General features: G+C 38.0%; 1 protein-coding gene across 1 annotated transcript in view; it reads right to left on the reverse strand.

Annotated features, from left to right (window-relative positions):
* The window catches only part of LOC126183294 (activator of 90 kDa heat shock protein ATPase homolog 1), a 93,889-nt gene that overhangs the window by 43,702 nt on the left and 27,328 nt on the right, over window positions 1-22,859 (reverse strand). The window contains exon 2 of the mRNA XM_049925133.1: window positions 21,855-21,936. Within this exon, the coding sequence (XP_049781090.1) occupies window positions 21,855-21,934 (80 nt within the window). The 5' untranslated portion in view covers window positions 21,935-21,936. The remainder of the gene's footprint in view (window positions 1-21,854; window positions 21,937-22,859) is intronic.

Raw genomic sequence — 22,859 nt, forward strand, 5'->3', positions numbered from 1 at the left:
TAATGTCGACTTTATCCTGATGCCACATGTCCTTGACTTCCTCAGCCAGTTGGATGTATTTTTCAATTTTTTCCCCTGTTTTCTTCTGTATATTTGTTGTGTTGAGTATGGATATTTCAATTAGTTGTGTTAATTTCTTCTTTTTATTGGTGAGTATGATGTCAGGTTTGTTATGTGGTGTTGTTTTATCTGTTATAATCGTTCTGTTCCAGTATAATTTGTATTCATCATTCTCCAGTACATTTTGTGGTGTGTACTTGTATGTGGGAACGTGTTGTTTTATTAGTTTATGTTTTATGGCAAGTAGTTGATGTATTATTTTTGCTACATTGTCATGTCTTCTGGGGTATTCTGTATTTGCTAGTATTGTACATCCGCTTGTGATGTGATCTACTGTTTCTATTTGTTGTTTGCAAAGTCTGCATTTATCTGTTGTGGTGTTGGGATCTTTAATAATATGCTTGCTGTAATATCTGGTGTTTATTGTTTGATCCTGTATTGCGATCATGAATCCTTCCGTCTCACTGTATACATTGCCTTTCCTTAGCCATGTGTTGGATGCGTCTTGATCGATGTGTGGCTGTGTCAGATGATACGGGTGCTTGCCGTGTAGTGTTTTCTTTTTCCAATTTACTTTCTTTGTATCTGTTGATATTATGTGATCTAAAGGGTTGTAGAAGTGGTTATGAAATTGCAATGGTGTAGCTGATGTATTTATACGAGTGATTGCTTTGTGTATTTTGCTAGTTTCTGCTCGTTCTAGAAAGAATTTTCTTAAATTGTCTACCTGTCCATAATGTAGGTTTTTTATATCTATAAATCCCCTTCCTCCTTCCTTTCTGCTTAATGTGAATTTTTCTGTTGCTGAATGTATGTGATGTATTCTATATTTGTGGCATTGTGATCGTGTAAGTGTATTGAGTGCTTCTAGGTCTGTGTTACTCCATTTCACTACTCCAAATGAGTTGGTCAATATTGGTATAGCATAAGTATTTATAGCTTTTGTCTTGTTTCTTGCTGTCAATTCTGTTTTCAGTATTTTTGTCAGTCTTTGTCTATATTTCTGTTTTAGTTCTTCTTTAATATTTGTATTATCTATTCCTATTTTTTGTCTGTGTTCTAGATATTCATAGGCATCTGTTTTTTCGATCGCTTTTATGCAGTCGCTGTGGTTATCCAATATGTAATCTTCTTGTTTAGTGTGTCTTCCCTTGACTATGCTATTTTTCTTACATTTGTCTGTTCCGAAAGCCATATTTATATCATTGCTGAATACTTCTGTTATCTTTAGTAATTGGTCGAGTTGTTGATTTGTTGCTGCCAGTAGTTTTAGATCATCCATGTATAGCAAATGCGTGATTTTGTGTGGGTATGTTCCAGTAACATTGTATCCATAATCTGTATTATTTAGCGTGTTGGATAGTGGGTTCAGAGCAAGGCAGAACCAGAAAGGACTTAAGGAGTCTCCTTGGTATATTCCACGCTTAATCTGTATTGGCTGTGATGTGATATTATTTTAATTTGTTTGGATATTAAGTGTGGTTTTCCAGTTTTTCATAACTATGTTTAGGAACTGTATCAATTTAGGATCTACTTTGTATATTTCCAATATTTGTAGTAACCATGAGTGGGGTACACTATCAAAAGCTTTTTGGTAATCAATGTATGCATAGTGTAGCGACCTTTGTTTAGTTTTAGCTTCATATGTCACCTCTGCATCTATCATCAGTTGCTCTTTACATCCTCGTGCTCCTTTGCAGCAGCCTTTTTGTTCTTCATTATAATTTTGTTCTGTATTGTATGTGTCATTAATTTCTGTGTAATGACTGAAGTTAATATTTTGTATATTGTTGGTAGGCATGTTATGGGGCGATATTTAGCTGGGTTTGCTGTGTCTGCTTGATCTTTAGGTTTCAGATAAGTTATTCCTTGTGTCAGTGTATCAGGGACTGTGTATGGGTCTGCAATGTAACTGCTAAATAATTTAGTTAGATGTGAATGTGTTGAGGTGAACTTCTTTAGCCAGAAATTTGCTATTTTATCATTTCCAGGGGCTTTCCAACTGTGCATAGAATTAATTGCTTGGGTGACTTCATGTTGCAAAATTATCACTTCAGGCATTTGTGGTATCATCTTGTATGTGTCTGTTTCTGCTTGTATCCACCGTGCATGTCTGTTATGTTGTACCGAGTTTGACCATATGTTGCTCCAGAAGTGTTCCATGTCTGTTATTTTTGGTGGATTGTCTATTTTAATGTGTGTGTTATCTATTGTCTGGTAAAATTTCTTTTGGTTTGTGTTGAATGTTTGGTTTTGTTTCCTTCTATTTTTGTTCTTTGTATCTTCGAAGTCGTTTGGCCAATGCTTGTAATTTCTGCTTCTTTTCATCTAATTGCTCTATCGCTTCTTGTGAGATTTTACCTAACCTTTTTAGTTTTTTGTCTGATACTTCATTTCTTATAAATTGTGTTAGCTGTTTGATGTCTCTTCTCAGTTTTCCTATTCTGATCTGTAGCCTGTGTTGCCATGCTGGTTTTGTCGGTTTCTTCTGTGTGTTGGTTGGTTCTGATCTCTGCCTAGTGTGTATATTTAGTGTAGTGAGTGCTCCTATATAAACCAGTAGTTGTAACTCTTCCATAGTTGTAGTTTCATTTATTTTGTTGTGTATGATTGTGTTGATAGTTGTTATTGTTGTTTAGACTTGTGGGTTATTTGGTGGTCTATGCAAGAATGGTCTAATGTCTGTATTTGTGGCTTTGTATTCTATATATGTCAGCTGAAATTTTTCTTCTATATCTAACATGTGTATCACTTCGTGTTCTATTTGTGCTTGTTCTGGTGGCTGTCGTAAGATTTCGTTTTCCTCTGATTGTTTAATTGATGCGTGTTGTTCTTTGTTTGTTTGCTTTGGGATGTTTGAGTCCATTACTGTATTTTCTTCTTCTTCTTCTTCTTCTGATTGCACATTATTTTGTTGCAGTATTTGTTGTACTTGTTGTTTGATGTTTTCTAATTCTGACAGGGGTATCCTGTTATTTTTGATTATTAGATGGATCCAATCAGCTAGTCGTTGTTCTGTTAAAAATTTTAAATCTGGGTATCTGGAATAAATCTTGTGCATACTTGTGATCTGTATCCAGTTTTGTTGGTTCCTAAGTTTGTTACTTGGTAATAACAGAACATGAGGTGTCAGTTAACTTCATCTGACTATCTCATCCTCTGTCTTTGTTTTCCTTCTAGAGTGGGTGCAGGAAGCATATCCTGCAAAACACCTCTATTTGGATTTAAATCATTTTCCGTGGGGCTAGCAGTGTAGTTACCGTTGTGGATGGGCATAGGGTTCAAGCGTTGTCCCCGACCATGACAGCGCTTGTCCGAGGCTTCATTAGTTCTGTCCTGAACCAACTAATCACACTAAAAGGGGGGTTAGCCCTATTAGTGGTTTGTTCTTTTCGTCGCCTTTTATGACTGGCAGAACGTACCGGAGGCCTATTCTTTTCCTGGGCCTCCATGGGGTTTAGTATTATTATTATTGTTAATAATAATAATAATAATAATAATAATAATAATAATAATAATAATAATAATAATAATAATAATAATAATAATAATCATCCCCGTGGAGGCCCGGGAAAAAGAATAGGCCTCCGGTATGTTCTGCCAGTCGTAAAAGGCGACGAAAAGAACAAACCACTAATAGGGCTAACCCCCCTTTTAGTGTGATTACTTGGTTCAGGACAGAACTAAAGAAGCCTCGGACAAGCGCCGTCATGGTCGGGGACGACGCTTGAACCCTATGCCCGCCCACAATGGTAACGACACTGCTAGCCACATGGAAAATGATTTAAATCCGAATAGAGGTGTTTTGCAGGATATGCTTCCTGCAACCACCCTAGAAGGAAAACAAAGAGAGGATGAGATGGTCAGATGAAGTAAATCGACACCTCATGTTCTGTTATTACCAAGCAACAAACCTAGGAACCAACACAACTGGATACAGATCACAAGTATACACAACATTTATTACCAGATACCCGGAATTAAAATTTTTAACAGAACAACGACTAGCTGATCAGATCCGTGTAATAATAAAAAATAACAGGATACCCCAGTCAGAATTAGAAAACATCAAAGAACAAGTACAACAAATACTGGAACAAAATAATGTGCAATCAGAAGAAGAAGAAAATACAGTAATGGACTCAAACATCCCAGAGCAAACAAACAAAGACCAACACGCATCAATTAAACAATCAGAGGAAAACGAAATCTTAAGACAGCCACCAGAACAACCACAAATAGAACACGAAGAGACACACGTGTTAGATATAGAAGAGAAATTTCAGCTGACATATATAGAATACAAAGACACAAATACAGACATTAGACCATTCTTGCATAGACCGCCAAATAACCCACAAGTCGAAACAACAATAAAAACTATCAACACAATCATACACAACAAAATAAATGAAAACACAACTATGGAAGAGTTACAACTACTGGTTTATATAGGAGCACTCACTACACTAAATACACACACTAGGCAGAGATCAGAACAAACCAACACACAGAAGAAACGCACAAAACCAGCATGGCAACACAGGTTACAGATCAGAATAGAAAAACTGAGAAAAGACATCGGACAGCTAACACAATTTATAAGAAATGAAATATCAGACAAAAAACGAAAAAGGTTAGGTAAAATCTCACAACTAGAAGCAATAGAGCAATTAGATGAAAAAAAGCAGAAATTGCAAGCATTGGCCAAATGACTTAGAAGATACAAAAAAAGTGAAAATAGAAGGAAACAAAACCAAACATTCAACACAAACCAAAAGAGATTTTACCAAACAATGGATAACACACACATTAAGATAGACAATCCACCAAACATAACAGACATGGAACACTTCTGGAGCAGCATATGGTCAAACCCGGTACAACATAACAGGCATGCACGGTGGATACAAGCAGAAACAGACACATACAAGATGATACCACAAATGCCTGAAGCGATAATTTTGCAACATGAAGTCACCTGAGCAATTAATTCTACACACAATTGGAAAGCCCCTGGAAATGATAAAATAGCAAATTACTGGCTAAAGAAGTTCACCTCAACACATTCACATCTAACTAAGTTATTTAACAGTTACATTGCAGACCCATACACATTCCCTGATACACTTGCACATGGAATAACCTATCTGAAACCTAAAGATCAAGCAGACACAGCAAACCCAGCTAAATATCGCCCCATAACATGCCTACCAACAATATACAAAATATTAACTTCAGTCATCACACAGAAATTAATGACACATACAACACAGAACAAAATTATAAATGAAGAACAAAAATGCTGCTGCAAAGGAGCACGAGGATGTAAAGAGCAACTGATAATTGATACAGAGGTGACATATCAAGCTAAAACTAAACAAAGGTCCCTACACTATGCATACATTGATTACCAAAAAGCCTTTGATAGTGTACCCCACTCATGGTTACTACAGATTTTGGAAATATACAAAGTAGATCCTAAATTGATACACTTTCTAAACACAGTAATGAAAAACTGGAAAACCACACTTAATATCCAAACAAATTCAGATAACATCACATCACAGCCAATACAGATTAAGCGTGGAATATACCAAGGAGACTCCTTAAGTCCTTTCTGGTTCTGTCTTGCTCTGAACCCACTATCCAACATGCTAAATAATACAAATTATGGATACAATATTACTGGAACATATCCACACAAAATCACACATTTGCTATACATGGATGATCTAAAACTACTGGCAGCAACAAATCAACAACTCAACCAATTACTAAAGATAACAGAAGTATTCAGCAATGATATAAATATGGCTTTTGGAACAGACAAATGTAAGAAAAATAGCATAGTCAAGGGCAAACACACTAAACAAGAAGATTACATATTGGATAACCACAGCGACTGCATAGAAGCGATGGAAAAAACAGATGCCTATAAATACCTAGGATACAGACAAAAAATAGGAATAGATAATACAAATATTAAAGAAGAACTAAAAGAAAAATATAGACAAAGACTAACAAAAATACTGAAAACAGAATTGACAGCAAGAAACAAGACAAAAGCTACAAATACTTATGCTATACCAGTATTGACCTACTCATTTGGAGTAGTGAAATGGAGTGACACAGACCTAGAAGCACTCAATACACTTACACGATCACAATGCCACAAATATAGAATACATCACATACATTCAGCAACAGAAAGATTCACATTAAGCAGAAAGGAAGGTGGAAGGGGATTTATAGATATAAAAAACCTACATTATGGACAGGTAGACAATTTAAGAAAATTCTTTCTAGAACGAGCAGAAACTAGCAAAATACACAAAGCAATCACTCGTATAAATACATCAGCTACACCATTGCAATTTCATAACCACTTCTACAACCCTTTAGATCACATAATATCAACAGATACAAAGAAAGTAAATTGGAAAAAGAAAACACTACACGGCAAGCACCCGTATCATCTGACACAGCCACACATCGATCAAGACGCATCCAACACATGGCTAAGGAAAGGCAATGTATACAGTGAGACGGAAGGATTCATGATTGCAATACAGGTTCAAACAATAAACACCAGATATTACAGCAAGCATATTATTAAAGATCCCAATACCACAACAGATAAATGCAGACTTTGCAAACAACAAATAGAAACAGTAGATCACATCACAAGCGGATGTACAATACTAGCAAATACAGAATACCCCAGAAGACATGACAATGTAGCAAAAATAATACATCAACAGCTTGCCTTACAACATAAACTTATAAAACAACACGTTCCCACATACAAGTATGCACCACAAAATGTACTGGAGAATGATGAATACAAATTATACTGGAACAGAACGATTATAACAGATAAAACACCACCACATAACAAACTTGACATCATACTCACCAATAAAAAGAAGAAATTAACACAACTAATCGAAATATCCATACCCAATACAACAAATATACACAAGATAACAGGAGAAAAAATTGAAAAATACATCCAACTGGCTGAGGAAGTCAAGGACATGTGGCATCAGGATGAAGTTGACATTATACCAATTATACTATCAACTACAGGAGTCATACCACACAATATCCACCAGTACATCAACACAATACCCAAAAGGAAGTCACGCTTGACCAAGGTCCATGTCACTTTTCATTTTTAACCAGACATAACGTCTGAGAAAGGAAGAAAGTAAAGAAGTAGTAGTAGTAGTAGTAGTAGTAGTAGTAGTAGTAGTAGTAGTAATAATACTATATCAGCCATAGACAATACATAAAATCCACTGCAATGAGTCTTGAGAGAGAACAAACTTTATCAACACCTAATGCAGGTGAGTATGGTCCTAGTGTTTCTAAAAACCGAACGTGATATTTTTGACCAAGGCCAAAAGACAAAAATAAATATGTAATACTTGCAACAACAACAACAACAACAACAACAACATGTACTTGTAAGCTACATTCAAAGACACACTATTATTGTTTGTCCTACGAACCCAAAGAAAATGAATGACTTTGTAGGCACATAATGTGCTGTGATTTTTCTCATTAGTTATTGTTGTTTGACAGTCTTCACTTCATTTTATGTTCCTATTCTGTTAAAAACAAAGAGTTTAATTAGGACTTAATTTTTGATTTGATTTTTATGTCATTTCATCTGAATTATAAAAATAAAAAAACCAAAGAGATGTGTTTTTGTAAATGACAAATTTTCTGTGAAGACTGATTATTGTAAGCACAGTAAATGATTTAAATAATAAATTTGTTGTTTTATTATGTAAATATATAAGTTTTCAAGTTATTTCCAGTAATTATTTAGCAAGATACCTAAACTCTGTTGGGGTACTTATAGACACCCCTCTCCCCTCCCCCATGTGACGACCATGTTACCAAAACCAAACATTAAAGATCTATGTCCATTATTTTGCAGTATATAGAATAACCTTTTTAAGTTTTGGTAGAATGAATGACTGAACAAAAAATAAATAACTGGCATACAAATACTGAACACAAATCTCAGTGCCACACAAACCACTAATGTACATTTGTTTTCGTATGTATCTGTTAAGGAAGGTAATATCTCATTTTGTGAGAAGATATCAAATACAGCGAAAGTACTTTAATTTTGCACAAACTAGAGAAACATTATCTTATTCAAAAACCGTAGAAAACTAAAAACACACTGATAGTCTTAATTTAGAATTCATAGTGCAGGAATAATAAATTTATTGGTTTCTATCTCAAGATTCACAAGCCTTTTATGCTATGCAGCTGTGGCACCTATGTAACAATACTTTTCCATCAGTACACTTTAAATCAGTTTGTGAAAGAGCAAAATATACAGGAACCACCACATTTTATGACCATTTTGCAGGTACTGCAGAGAAGCTGGAAAAAATTATCCTGAAACAGGTGTAGTATCCACAGTTAAACAGTCAGCACAATCATACTGTACCCCACAAAATAGCAAGAAGACAGGATGACAACACAAAAATTAAAAAAGCAGAAGGCCTATATGAGGTGCCAATCATAGTTCTGAACCGATGCATGAACAGAACATTAACTCCATTAACAAACATCCATAAACACTATAAAAGTGTGTGTGTGTGTGTGTGTGTGTGTGTGTGTGTGTGTGTGTGTGTGTGTGTGTGTGTATTTCTCCACATCTCCTCCTAAACCACTGAGAACCACCTATATATCACAGTTCAGCAGATATGAGGTCATAATGATATGTGAGAAACTGCCATATCGTGCACAACATTTAAATTTATTACTTCTTTGCCACTAACTCTACCCACAGCTTATTTCCCCAACAGTACCCACAAATGCTGATGAAAGTATGAAGACAAATATGCTGATGTACAACACAGTTCAAGAGAGATGACACTATAAACAAGATGTGCAAAAATGCTGCATTGTGCATTAAGTTTTAATAATATTTGTTTTGTAAATAAAACTGCCTTTTCTTGCTGCAACTTAATTTATTTTTCCCAGATGTGTTTCACTTTTTTCTTGCTCTAAGGAACCATCCGTGGAATGGTTTGCTGTGATCTGTTTTTCTTTTCATCTAGTCTGGAGGTTGCACTACCACTTCATTTCAAACACATAAGCACAATTTTGTATTCTCAACTTTTCCACACTGTTCACCATGTTTCCCCTTTTTTATGGTGTACCATTACTCTTTTCCCACTCGGTATAGCTATTTCCTCTGACACTGTGCTTTTAACAACATGCATATTGTAACTTCTATTTACATTGTTAAAAGCACAGTGTCCGAAGAAATAGCTATACCGAGTGGCAAAAGAATAATAGTACACCACAAAAAAGGAGAAACATGGTGAACAGTGTGGAGAAGTTGGGAATACAAAATCATGCTTATGTGTGTGAAATAAAGTGGTAGTGCAACCTCCAGACCACATGAGAGGAAAACAGATAACAGCAAACCATCCCACTGATGATGCCTTAGAGCAAGAAAAAGGCGAAACACATCTGGGAATAAATTAAGTTGCAGCAAGAAAAGGCAGTTTTATTTACAAAACAAGTATTTTTGGGCTTGCTGCAGAGGATGGCCACACAAGAAAACTTGTTAAGTTTTAATAAATTTATTCTTTATTACAAACACTATCCTCCTGTTGAGTCAACTTAAGGAAATCCCCGATTCCTCTGAGTGCTTTTGATAGCTTTAAACTGCAAAGCATAAACGTCTGTAGGTGGAAACGACAGCTGTCAATAGAGATATGAAGACGTGTTGCCACAGACGTTTACAGAATCATGTTGTAGACATGCAAAGTAGATGCGTCCAGCATACAGAACCTGTGCACATCACATTTGTTAAATTGGATACTGTAAAATACTCATCTGCACATTATGAATATTTCTGTGTATGACTGTTCCATAATTTTGAAAGCATTTTCACAAATAAATGGAAATTAAATTTTTTCAATACTTCACTACAAACACAGTTTCCTTTTTGCTTTCATTTCTAATAGGAAATTCGCAAAATGAACATCTGGGCAATGCCAGATTTGTCAGCTAGTAACAAATAAGTCTTTCAGTTCATTTCAGGTACTTTTCCAGCTTACCTAAAGCACATCCAAAACGCATAAAAAAATTTTGAAAATGACAGGTCACTTACCTCACTATCAACATTTTCAAACATAAATAATAAGAATGTACTGTGAAAGACTAAAGTGAGTTACCTGAATAAATACAACCTCCTAAATGTTGCACAGTTTGACTTCTAATATGGGCCATATCTACATCTACATCTACATCCATACTCCGCAAGCCACCTGTCGGTGTGTGGCGGAGGGTACCTTCAGTACCTCTATCGGTTCTCCCTTCTATTCCAGTCTCGTATTGTTCGTGGAAAGAAGGATTGTCGGTATGCCTCTGTGTGGGCTCTAATCTCTCTGATTTTATCCTCATGGTCTCTTCGCGAGATATACGTAGGAGGGAGCAATATACTGCTTGACTCTTCGGTGAAGGTATGTTCTCGAAACTTTGACAAAAGCCCGTACCGAGCTACTGAGCGTCTCTCCTGCAGAGTCTTCCACTGGAGTTTATCTATCATCTCCGTAACGCTTTCGCGATTACTAAATGATCCTGTAACGAAGCGCGCTGCTCTCCGTTGAATCTTCTCTATGTCTTGTATCAACCCTATCTGGTACGGATCCCATACTGCTGAGCAGTATTCAAGCAGTCGTCGAACAAGCGTACTGTAACCTACTTCCTTTGTTTTCGGATTGCATTTCCTTAGGATTCTTCCAATGAATCTCAGTCTGGCATCTGCTTTACCGACAATCAACATTATATGATCATTCCATTTTAAATCACTCCTAATGCGTACTCCCAGATAATTTATGGTATTAACTGCTTCCAGTTGCTGACCTGCTATTTTGTAGCTAAATGATAAAGGATCTATCTTTCTGTGTATTCTCAGCACATTACACTTGTCTACATTGAGATTCAGTTGCCATTCCCTGCACCATGCGTCAATTCGCTGCAGATCCCCCTGCATTTCAGTACAATTTTCCATTGTTACAACCTCTCGATACACCACAGCATCATCTGCAAAAAGCCTCAGTGAACTTCCGATGTCATCCACCAGGTCATTTATGTATATTGTGAATAGCAACGGTCCTATGACACTCCCCTGCGGCACACCTGAAATTACTCTTACTTCGGAAGACTTCTCTCCATTGAGAATAACATGCTGCGTCCTGTTATCTAGGAACTCCTCAATCCAATCACACAATTGGTCTGATAGTCCATATGCTCTTACTTTGTTCAATAAACGACTGTGGGGGAACTGTATCGAACGCCTTGCGGAAGTCAAGAAACACGGCATCTACCTGTGAACCCGTGTCTATGGCCCTCTGAGTCTCGTGGACGAATAGCGCGAGCTGGGTTTCACATGACCGTCTTTTTCGAAACCCATGCTGATTCCTACAGAGTAGATTTCTAGTCTCCAGAAAAGTCATTATACTCGAACACAATACGTGTTCCAAAATTCTACAACTGATCGACGTTAGAGATATAGGTCTATAGTTCTGCACATCTGTTCGACGTCCCTTCTTGAAAACGGGTATGACCTGTGCCCTTTTCCAATCCTTTGGAACGCTACGCTCTTCTAGAGACCTACGGTACACTGCTGCAAGAAGGGGGGCAAGTTCCTTCGCGTACTCTGTGTAAAATTGAACTGGTATCCCATCAGGTCCAGAGGCCTTTCCTCTTTTGAGCGATTTTAATTGTTTCTCTATCCCTCTGTCGTCTATTTCGATATCTACCATTTTGTCATCTGTGCGACATTCTAGAGAAGGAACTACAGTGCAATCTTCCTCTGTGAAACAACTTTGGAAAAAGACATTTAGTATTTCGGCCTTTAGCCTGTCATCCTCTGTTTCAGTACCATTTTGGTCACAGAGTGTCTGGACATTGTGTTTTGATCCACCTACCGCTTTGACATATGACCAAAATTTCTTAGGATTTTCTGCCAAGTCAGTACATAGAACTTTACTTTCGAATTCATTGAACGCCTCTCGCATAGCTCTCTTCACACTACATTTCGCTTCGCGTAATTTGTGTTTGTCTGCAAGGCTTTGGCTATGTTTATGTTTGCTGTGAAGTTCCCTTTGCTTCCGCAGCAGTTTTCTAACTCGGTTGTTGAACCACGGTGGCTCTTTTCCATCTCTTACGATCTTGCTTGGCACATACTCATCTAACGCATATTGTACGATGGTTTTGAACTTTGTCCACTGATCCTCAACACTATCAGTACTTGAGACAAAACTTTTGTGTTGAGCCAACAGGTACTCTGAAATCTGCTTTTTGTCACTTTTTCTAAACAGAAAAATCTTCCTACCCTTTTTAATATTCCTATTTACGACTGAAATCATCGATGCCGTAACAGCTTTATGATCACTGATTCCCTGTTCTGCGTTAACTTTTTCAAATAGTTCGGGTCTGTTTGTCACCAGAAGGTCTAATATGTTATCGCCACGAGTCGGTTCTCTGTTTAACTGCTCAAGGTAGTTTTCAGATAAAGCACTTAAAAAAATTTCACTGGATTCTTTGTCCCTGCCACCCGTTATGAACGCCTGAGTCTCCCAGTCTATATCCGGCAAATTAAAATCTCCACCCAGAACTATAACATGGTGGGGAAATCTACTAGAAATATTTTCCAAATTATCCTTCAGGTGCTCAGCCACAACAGCTGCTGAGCCAGGGGGCCTATAGAGACATCCAATTACCATGTCTGAGCCTGCTTTAACCGCGACCTTCACCCAAATCATTTCACATTTCGGATCTCCGTCAATTTCCTTCGATACTATTGCACTTCTTACCGCTATAAACACGCCTCCCCCTTCACTGTTCAGCCTGTCTCTGCGGTATACATTCCAATCTGAGTTTAGGATTTCGTTACTGTTTACGTCTGGTTTCAGCCAACTTTCTGTCCCTAGTACTATATGGGCGTTGTGATCGTTTATTAATGAGAGCAGTTCTGGGACCTTTCTATAGACGCTCCTGCAGTTTACTATTAGCACATTTATATTGTTATTCCCTGTTGCATTTTGCCTACTCCTATCTTGCCGCGTCTCAGGAGGCGTCTTGTCGGGCCTAGGGAGGGGATTCTCTAACCTAAAAAACCCCCATGTGCACTCCACACGTACTCCGCTACCCTTGTAGCCGCTTCCGGCGTGTAGTGCACGCCTGACCTATTCAGGGGGACCCTACATTTCTCCACCCGATAGCGGAGGTCGAGAAATTTGCACCCCAGATCTCCGCAGAATCGTCTGAGCCTCTGGTTTAAGCCTTCCACACGGCTCCAAACCAGAGGACCGCGATCGGTTCTGGGAACGATACTACAAATAGTTAGCTCTGATTCCACCCCGCGAGCGAGGCTTTCCGCCTTCACCAATTCCGCCAACCGCCTGTACGAACTGAGGATGACCTCTGAACCCAGACGGCAGGAGTCATTGGTGCCGACATGAGCAACAATTTGCAGTCGGGTGCACCCAGTGCTCTCTATCGCCGCCGGTAGGGCCTCCTCCACATCTCGGATGAGACCCCCCGGCAAGCAGACAGAGTGAACACTGGCCTTCTTCCCCGACCTTCTCGCTATTTCCCTAAGGGGCTCCATCACCCGCCTAACGTTGGAGCTCCCAATAACTAATAAACCCCTCCCCCCGTGTGCCTGCTCGGACCTTGCTGAAGGAGCAGCCACATGTCCCCTCACAGGCAGAGCGGGCGATGCCACACGGCCAGCCTCCACATTGACCTTCCGCCTCGTGCGCCGCGAACGCCGCTGAACCCGCCACTCCCCTTGGGGAGAGGGTGGCCCAACCGCGCCCGGTACCCGCGAAGATGTCTCGACAGCAGGGACAGTGGGTGAAGCATGTAACACCTGGGGTGTACCTTGCGACGCACCAGACTCCCCACTGCCGCTACACTCCGAGGCAGCAGCCTGAAGACGGCTGACCGCGGCCATCAACACGCTCAGCTGTTCGCGAACATTGGCCAGCTCCTCCTGCGTCCGTACACAGCAGTCACACATCCTATCCATCCTAAGGAAACAATTTACTGAAGAGAGTTAATCAACCTTTAACTAGACTGCTAATTCACTAAAGGCGGCTGCTTATTCACTAAACTGTGGTTGCTAGCCACTTCTTGTAGAAAACAATGAAAATAGCACTACCTGTCTCTGGACTGTAATGAAAACAAACTCTAGCACTACTGGCACTATGGTTGACTACAGGGACTCTCTTACTGTAATCAAAACAAACACGAAATCTATGGAACACTATTAAGAGCACTCGAAAAATAAAGCTTCCTAAAAGCAAATACACACGGAAGAAGTGACAAGTAAGAAAAATACAGTTAATACTTAAATTAAGGTAGCTCGCTGCACAGCAGACGTGAAGCAGGCGGCAGTTACGACGACACTGACACTACTGGCACTATGGCTGACTAAAGGGACTCTCTCTGACTGTATTCAAAACAAACACGAAATCTATGGAACACTATTAAGAGCACTCGAAAATTAAAGCTTCCTAAAAGCAAATACACACGGAAGAAGAAGTGACAAGTAAGAAAAGTACAGTTAATACTTAAATTAAGGTAGCTCGCTGCACAGCAGACGTGAAGCAGGCGGCAGTTACGACGACACTGACACTACTGGCACTATGGCTGACTAAAGGGACTCTCTCTGACTGTATTCAGACAGAGTTTACAAAAGTTGTACCGTAAATTCTCAACAGGGGTGACTGTTGTTATATGCATATTTTTACAGCTGTTGAAAGCTTTAGACACTGTTTATCACAAAATACTACTAAACAAACTAGAAATGCTAAGTACAAGAAGAATAGCTAACGAGTGGTTCCAGTCTCAAATAGAAAAATATGATGCAATTGGAACACTCAATGATGTGAACAATTGCTCAGTATATGATAAATAAACACTGAAACAAAACAAACAGCATGTGCATCAGATTAAAGGGAGACAACAACACATTGAACAAAGGCTAAATCTATCGCCTGTGTAGCAAACAGTGTTTTAAGGAGTGAATGGATATAGAATGAACATATAAAGGTAGTGGCAAAAAGAATGTCACCAGCATGTTATGCACTTAAGGTTGTAGCATCAGCGTGCAAGAGCCAGTGTGTCATATGGCATACTATTCCTATGTACATTCAATTTGTAGCTTATATATTTTCTGCCCTCTGTGTGTTCCCAAACCATTCATCCGATTGCGATGAAATTTTGGTGATTTGTTCTCCGTACGCCCACGAAGGTTCCTTAAAAAAAGAGAGAGAGAGAGAGAGAGAGAGAGAGAGAGAGAGAGAGAGAGAGAGAGAGAGAGAAAAGAAATAAGACACATTCTTGAGGAGATATGACTTCATAAACAATGAGATGCCATCGCGGGATAATATCCAAATTTATGCGTCCACTATTTGAGAATGAGAGCACTTAGCGACTAGCAACAAACGTTACATACAATTTCAAACCTTTACGAAAAATTTTCTCGCTGACACCCCTCACAAAATAATGAAAGGAAAAAAGGTTGTCGCTTACTACATTTTCTCAGTACATACCGTAAATCTGCCGCAGTACTCATGACGTTTTAATGTATTATTTCGTTACTATTAACTCTAATCGCAACATATTTCGCATACAGTACCCACATATATCAGTAAATGCGCCGGCAAATTTGTCTCTTTGTGACATATAATTCAGGAGATATGACGTAGTAAACATCGAGATGCGTGAAAAAGTGCCGCGTCAGGCATGACGTTTTGTTCTATTATTTCTTCACTACTAACACTATTCGCAACACGTTTCGCAAACGTGTTAAAAAAAGTATATAAAACCACGAGCGTATTCCTAAAAAACATTGTGCCAAACTTTTAAATCAATCTGTCAACAACTTTCTGAGATTTCTTCCATTGCGAAGCACGGGCATACTGTTAGTGCTTAATAAATATCTTAACTGCAGCAATGAAGTACACTTAACGCAAGGAAAGGAAACAGTCTGAAATAGAAATAAAATTTACGACACAATGAATGGCAGATTGTTTTTCGTATTTATTCAAGAAGTCATACTGTTGTAAAAACATTTAGAGCCATGTCCATCGCTTTCATTGTCACTCTGTTCCGTTTCTGTGTTTGACTGAAATAGAACAGAAATACATTTTTTTCTGCTCCCTTTCCCTTTAGCAGCATTCAATCACACACAATATAATTTTGCGAGCATCGCTACATAATACTGGTTTCCTTCTAACCGTATGCCTACCGGTAGGGGTTGTTGGCGACTCCCGAGATGGGCCAGCAACTGCCTCTTCACTCATTTTGATAATGTTTAGCACAACTGCACAATAAAAACACGCAGAACAGTACGGCGCAAAACAATAACTAAGCAGATGACAATGGCTACCTTGTACAACACAGTCAGCTATGTAATGGTGGCAGCAGTCGAAACTGCGTGCCTACTGAAGCCTCCCGACGTTTACCGACTTCTACCGATTCAGGACTAGGAAGAGGTCTGCCATGTAAAAGTTTACACACTGTACATATGACTTGTTTCCATGTATTAATCTAACAAATACTGTGTTAGTGTCAATCCTTTGACAATTAGATTAGTAATACTAAACCTACAATTTCATGAGATTCTTAATGTTATGAAAAGCATCTTAAATTCCAGTCTCAGTGCAATGACAACTAAGTGACTGCTTCTTTAAGAAACTTACAGAAGTCAAGGGTTTCATGGTGCTGACATACAGTATTGATTCTGAAAGGCAGTAAATTGTATGCTCTACAGCATAAATTAAAATACCACTGAAAATAAAAGGGGAAAAAGGAATTGTTTGAAATTATTATAAAGTTATTTACATCAGTGTGAATCAATAGTTTAGGTCTTTGAGCCACTTTAAATACTTTTAATTAGGAATTTATTTCACTCTGCCAGAACTGTTTACGATTTCTTTGTCATTAGTCTTATTAATTACTTTATTTTTGCGTATATCACAGGAGCATTAAGTCAGACATTTTGCCATGTACTTATTATGAATTTTACTCAGGTATACATTACATTTAGAACAAAAAAGGAATAAATTAACATAGGGGCAGAAACGTCAAAAGTAATTTAATCATGTCTGCAGAGACCCATATATTCTACCAACGCCCATTCTGCACATCTAAATATAAACTGCAAGGTAAGTATCCAAGTCTTCCTGTGCACTGCCTTGTTCAGAAGACGCTTTTTTAAACGTTATGGCAAATTTTCATATCATACTGAACACTCAATAATGAATACAGAACCAATAATTAAATTTATCATTGTATCACTATTAGTGAAATAAAAACTTCATGATTAAGAGAAATTACAAATTCAAGATGCAAAAACAGACCTGCAAGCTTTTTAGTCAACTGTCTGAACAGATGTGTGCCATTTTTCAGATTTAGTTTATTTATATAAAATGTAATTGGGAACAAAGGGCCATTTACATTATATCCTGTTCCCACTATCATTTTGCGAATGTAATTCCAAAAGCTGTCAAACATTATAAATGCTTACGCAATTTTTCTAATTTAAAACATTGATTTGATATAGGAAAAATCATCAAATATACCTCTGTGCCCCAAAGTAATTACTCATCACAGACATTAATTGCTGTTTGTTGGTGGCTCAGCAACTAAGTTTAAGACTGCACAGTGGGCCACATTCTCATTCTCACTGTTATAGGTTCTTGGCAACAGCCATGCCATGAATACTCTGACATACTGGAGCCCAACAGGTCAGTAATCTAGCTAAATCCGGAAACATGAGCAAATTTGGTACCATTTACATTTTTAAATAATTTTTCTGCTGTACTCACTAGCTTATGAAGAGTATTAGCTTGTAATTCTGCCCTTATTCTTCAAGAATAGGTATGCATGTATCTCAATCCAGTTACACAGGCATTTCATTTCAGATATAGTTCTAAGGATACTATTTTTCAGGTACATTTAGTTTTCTAGAATTTCTCAACAAGTTCATCATTCTTAAGGAAGAATAGGCCACTCAATTGAAATTAGTAGTTAGACATAATGAAAAACTCCATTTATGAATAACGTGTCACACAGCGAAACGGTCTGAAGCACTTGGGGGAGAGGGGGGGGGGGGGAATGTGGAAGCCTGTGTTACTTGGTACTCAATACATTCATACAGCTCTCCCCAACCTCCTTTTGATGCATTATGTTCTTATAAACCCTTCTGTCTTTTATATCTGCACATAACTGTCTAGCTAGTTCTGAAAGTCATTATTCAAAAGCAGTTTAAAACACACACACACACACACACACACACACACACACACACACACACACACACAGGCAGATGGGAGGGAGGGAGGGAGTTGGGCATAAATACAGAAACTAACAAAAAAAATTCCCCAATATCATCACACATGCAATCCATGTAATACTAGTACAGTTCACCGGAAACTTTTCTATGCACTGAAGAAGGAAAAAAAAAAATTTAGAGTTATAAAAGGAAGTGTAAATATAAACACATATTCTTAAGGTCTAAGGTTTAAACATAGTGAACATAATTATGAGCCATGTTCAGACTGGATTCTACTGAATCTTTGTGCACAGCAACTGTGATGATGAGGTTTGGTTTGTGGGGCGCTCAACTGCGTGGTTATCAGCGCCCGTACAATTACCCAATCTTTGCTCAGTCCAATTTCGCCACTTTCCTGGATGATGATGAAATGATGAGGACAACACAAACACCCAGTCATCTCGAGGCAGGTGAAAATCCCTGACCCCGCCGGGAATCAAACCCGGGTCCCCGTGCTCGGGAAGCGAGAACGCTACCGCGAGACCACGAGCGGCGGACAACACACACGCACAGCAACTGTGACACAACAAAAAGTCAGTGTATCTGAAGTGAGTCATACACTCAACACACTTTTAAATGCACACATTTTTCCATGACCTTAGCATATACATAGCTTAACTGAGGAGCTGAGAGTGCAAAGAGTACAAGTGCTCGCTGAAGTAAGATGAATACATGACTGCCCAAGTTAAATGGCTGTCTACAAAATCATGAAAGTTACTATCCGCTATGTCATCCGAACAAGACAGAGCAGGGCAAAAGCACCACAGCGCAAAGTTGCTAACTGGTGCCAGTGCCGTAGACTCAACACTTGCATGAATTCCACCAGCACCACAGAAGGCGCTGAAGGGTAAAGATATCTACTTTGCCTCAGCCAACTGCTGGCCGAGTACAATCCGCCAATGACTGGACAACAACGGACGAACGCCTACTCGGAAGATAGAAGAGCAGCCCTTGCCCAGGGCTGACAGACAGGGAACTCTTAGAAATGAACAGGCAGTTGTAATTGCATTTGCTATGTACTGTGAAACTTACCTATGGTTATTTGCACTTAGCCACTGAGGGCCTTTTTTGGGTTTTATTACATGCAGTACTGCAGACTTCATTGTTCAATAAGCCACAAAGATAAGTTAACCTTTTTAACTCATTTGTGTGACATTGTCCCTAATTTGTTGGAGTGTTTTAGAACCTTCATTCTTCTATCCTGTTACCTGACCCTGGGGCATACCCATGTAATAGTGCAGGGAGAAATTGTCTTAGCGTTTTACTGCACCAGAAGACGTTTCACGAACTCTCATACTCTGCCTACCGTAACCACAGTGGCAAATCAGCCTCCACAGCAGTAGTGACTGTCTTTGCAAAACTGGCAATGAAGGTTTCCAAAACAACCTAAACATCATATATTTTTGCCTAATGGTCAGTTAGTCTTCGTACAGTAATAGGTATGGTTAGAGATTGTAGTGCCCTTGGATTATTTTTTTAATATGTTAAAAACACATACTTTTTACAGTAAAACAAGTACAATCATAGAAACATTTTATTTGTTGTGCTATATTTTGAAGATATTTTGGTACACTACACAATATGTAAAGCACCGTACACGAGTGTGAGAAATTAAGGAAGAATTAATATAACAAGCTGAAACACACAGGTTAATAGCAAATATAATAGAAATACCAGAATGAATATATGTTGGTGCAATTCCAACATATACGGGAGATTTTTCATAGCAACTTTCTATACTCCAGTCACTGTCAATGTCTATAGAACCATAGTCATTTCCTTCTGTGGTATCTCTTCAATGTCCTTCCTGGGGCAATACTTGCAATGCTGTACCATCGTGTTGTGCATTTTTCCGTCTTCCTCATTCCTTGCTTTGACTATGTCGTCCTCTTTTCCCACTCCCTCTTCTTACACCCATGGTAACTGTTTTCTGGGAATGAGATACATTATAATGACTCATGATGAAGTGTGGGCTGTATTTCTTTATTTCCTGAAGATTTTTCCACATCTAAAATTTTATTTCAATTGCATTTTGATGCAAAAGTTGCAGAAGCAGTGTTGATGGGGGACCAATATTGGGCTTGCTAAAATCCACTTCTATAAACTCATGAAACAGTTCAGTTAATACTTTATCTACATTGTCAGAGGATTTTGCTTGCTAATTCAGATCTACCCGATATTCCTCCAGCGTATTTTGTTTCCTTTGCTATCATATCCATGGCTTTAATTGAAGAAAGCTTTTTGTTTTCATTCCCAGTGCTGACCACCTTCACTGCTTCCATCCCTTCTTGGGGAACAAATATATATTTGAAGTGCTTCTTTGCCTTTCCACAGAGACCAAAATCTATCATACTCTATATGTGTGGAACTGGTTATCTACTGTGTCGCTATGTTTATTTTGCTTCAAGAAGTAACCCAATATTTCAAAATAGGGTGTATTTAAAAATGCATTAAGTATTATTGTAAATACTCTTAGTAGCTAAAACATTGGGCAATTGTACTTAAATAATACTAATAATAATAACAATAATAACAATAATAATAAGACATAATGTCTGAGAAATAATAACAATAATAATAATTATTATTATTATTATTATTATTATTATTATTATTATTATTATTATTATTATTATTATTATTATTATTATTATTATATGCCTGAAACTTCATTAAAGATAGCAGCAATTCTAATTCTGTGAACCATTTCACCTGTATGCATATTCTAAATTCAGTGCAGGCATTGGCTTAGAGTTTCTACTTTATCATCACAAAATGCAGCACTATGCAGAAAATTGCTTTTATATCTTTCACTCAGAAGAGATCCACACTTTAGCTTACCAAATATGTATTTAGATCATTTCCTTATGAAATGTCACTTGCACCATTTGTACTCTCAGCCCCTCAATTCGAACTCTAGTTTGTTCGAGTTTAATTCAAACTACATAAATGCTAATGTCGTGCAATAATACGCACTTAAGAGCCTGTCGAGTCTGCATAACTCGCTTCATACACACTCATGGTACCTATACTGCAGCTGAAATCTAGCTCTCCAATAAAGTACAGATTCAATCAGAGCTGAATACTAACTTACTCTCTACTACATATGCTTGCTTGTCAGCCTCAATGTGTTAAACGCTTGGGGGGGGGGTTCCCATACCAGACCATTCAACCACAGAGGAAAGATCTCAGAAGGTACTGGGGATCAAACCCAGATTCTTCCACATCAAAGGCCACAATGCTATCCATTCGGCTACAGCTACCACTATAGTATGCTGTCTTAGAATGATATGAAAATATTTCACATTTCTCTTAAATCTTCACTTTTCAACCACATCAAATTTGACTTAACTCTACAAATCCACAAAAGTTATTTATTTACAGAGACACTTACCAATGCCAGTTGTTGACATTTGTTGCATCTGGTCGTTCTTCAACAATCCATCGGGGATCACCTTCACCCCACTTAGCCATTTCTGAAATAGAATGACAGTATAATGCATTCATAAGTATGAAAACTTATCTTCAATACTATGTAACTAATGAATAATCACAACAAAACTGATAAGTATCTGGACAAATCCAACCATAGTTTCTGACAGCATGTATGAATTTGTTCTTTATCTTATCTCCAGGAACCAAGCAACCTGAAACCACCACCACCACCACCACCACCACCACCACCACCACCACCACCACCACCACCACCAATCATCTTCCTAGTGCTGGGACAAAAATAAAAAAGTGAAAACTGAATATCAACACAAATTTCATTTTTGTTAATATTATTAGCTGGAAAAAATCCTACGAAAAATATTGTGACAACTTCACACGTCATACGTGCTATTTAACCACAAAGAATGTCATAGATAACTTGCAAATGTCAGAAAAATACTTCGCCATAATACCGCCTTCACCAAACAGAAAACATTGAAAATATGAACCCATATAACAGCAATAAGTGCACAGCACCACTGCTCAGGCACAACACCCAGTAGGTTAATGCCCCCAAGTGTTTATCAAAGAAGCTACAAGCCTGAAGTCAAACAACAAGGTCAAATATAAAGATCAAGGAACAAGTTCCAAAATATTAGTACAGTCACAGAGAAACACACATGCACTAAAATTACAAAAAAAGAAATACAATAAAAGCAGATACACATGTATACTTTTTCCCCTTTAATTTTATTTATCTATTTTATCATTTTTCTTTTTCACTTCATTTAAATACAATATTATTTAATACAATAGCTACATGATACCATTATAATATTACACGATATCTTGTCACATGATAAAAGCAAACCAACCATTTGGTGAAAACCACCACATAAGAAAAGTATACATAGTCATGTACAATAATATGCAATACAATAGTCACATGATGCTGTTGCATTTC

The sequence above is a fragment of the Schistocerca cancellata genome, chromosome 4 (assembly GCF_023864275.1).
Source record: "Schistocerca cancellata isolate TAMUIC-IGC-003103 chromosome 4, iqSchCanc2.1, whole genome shotgun sequence".
NCBI lineage: Eukaryota > Metazoa > Arthropoda > Insecta > Orthoptera > Acrididae > Schistocerca > Schistocerca cancellata.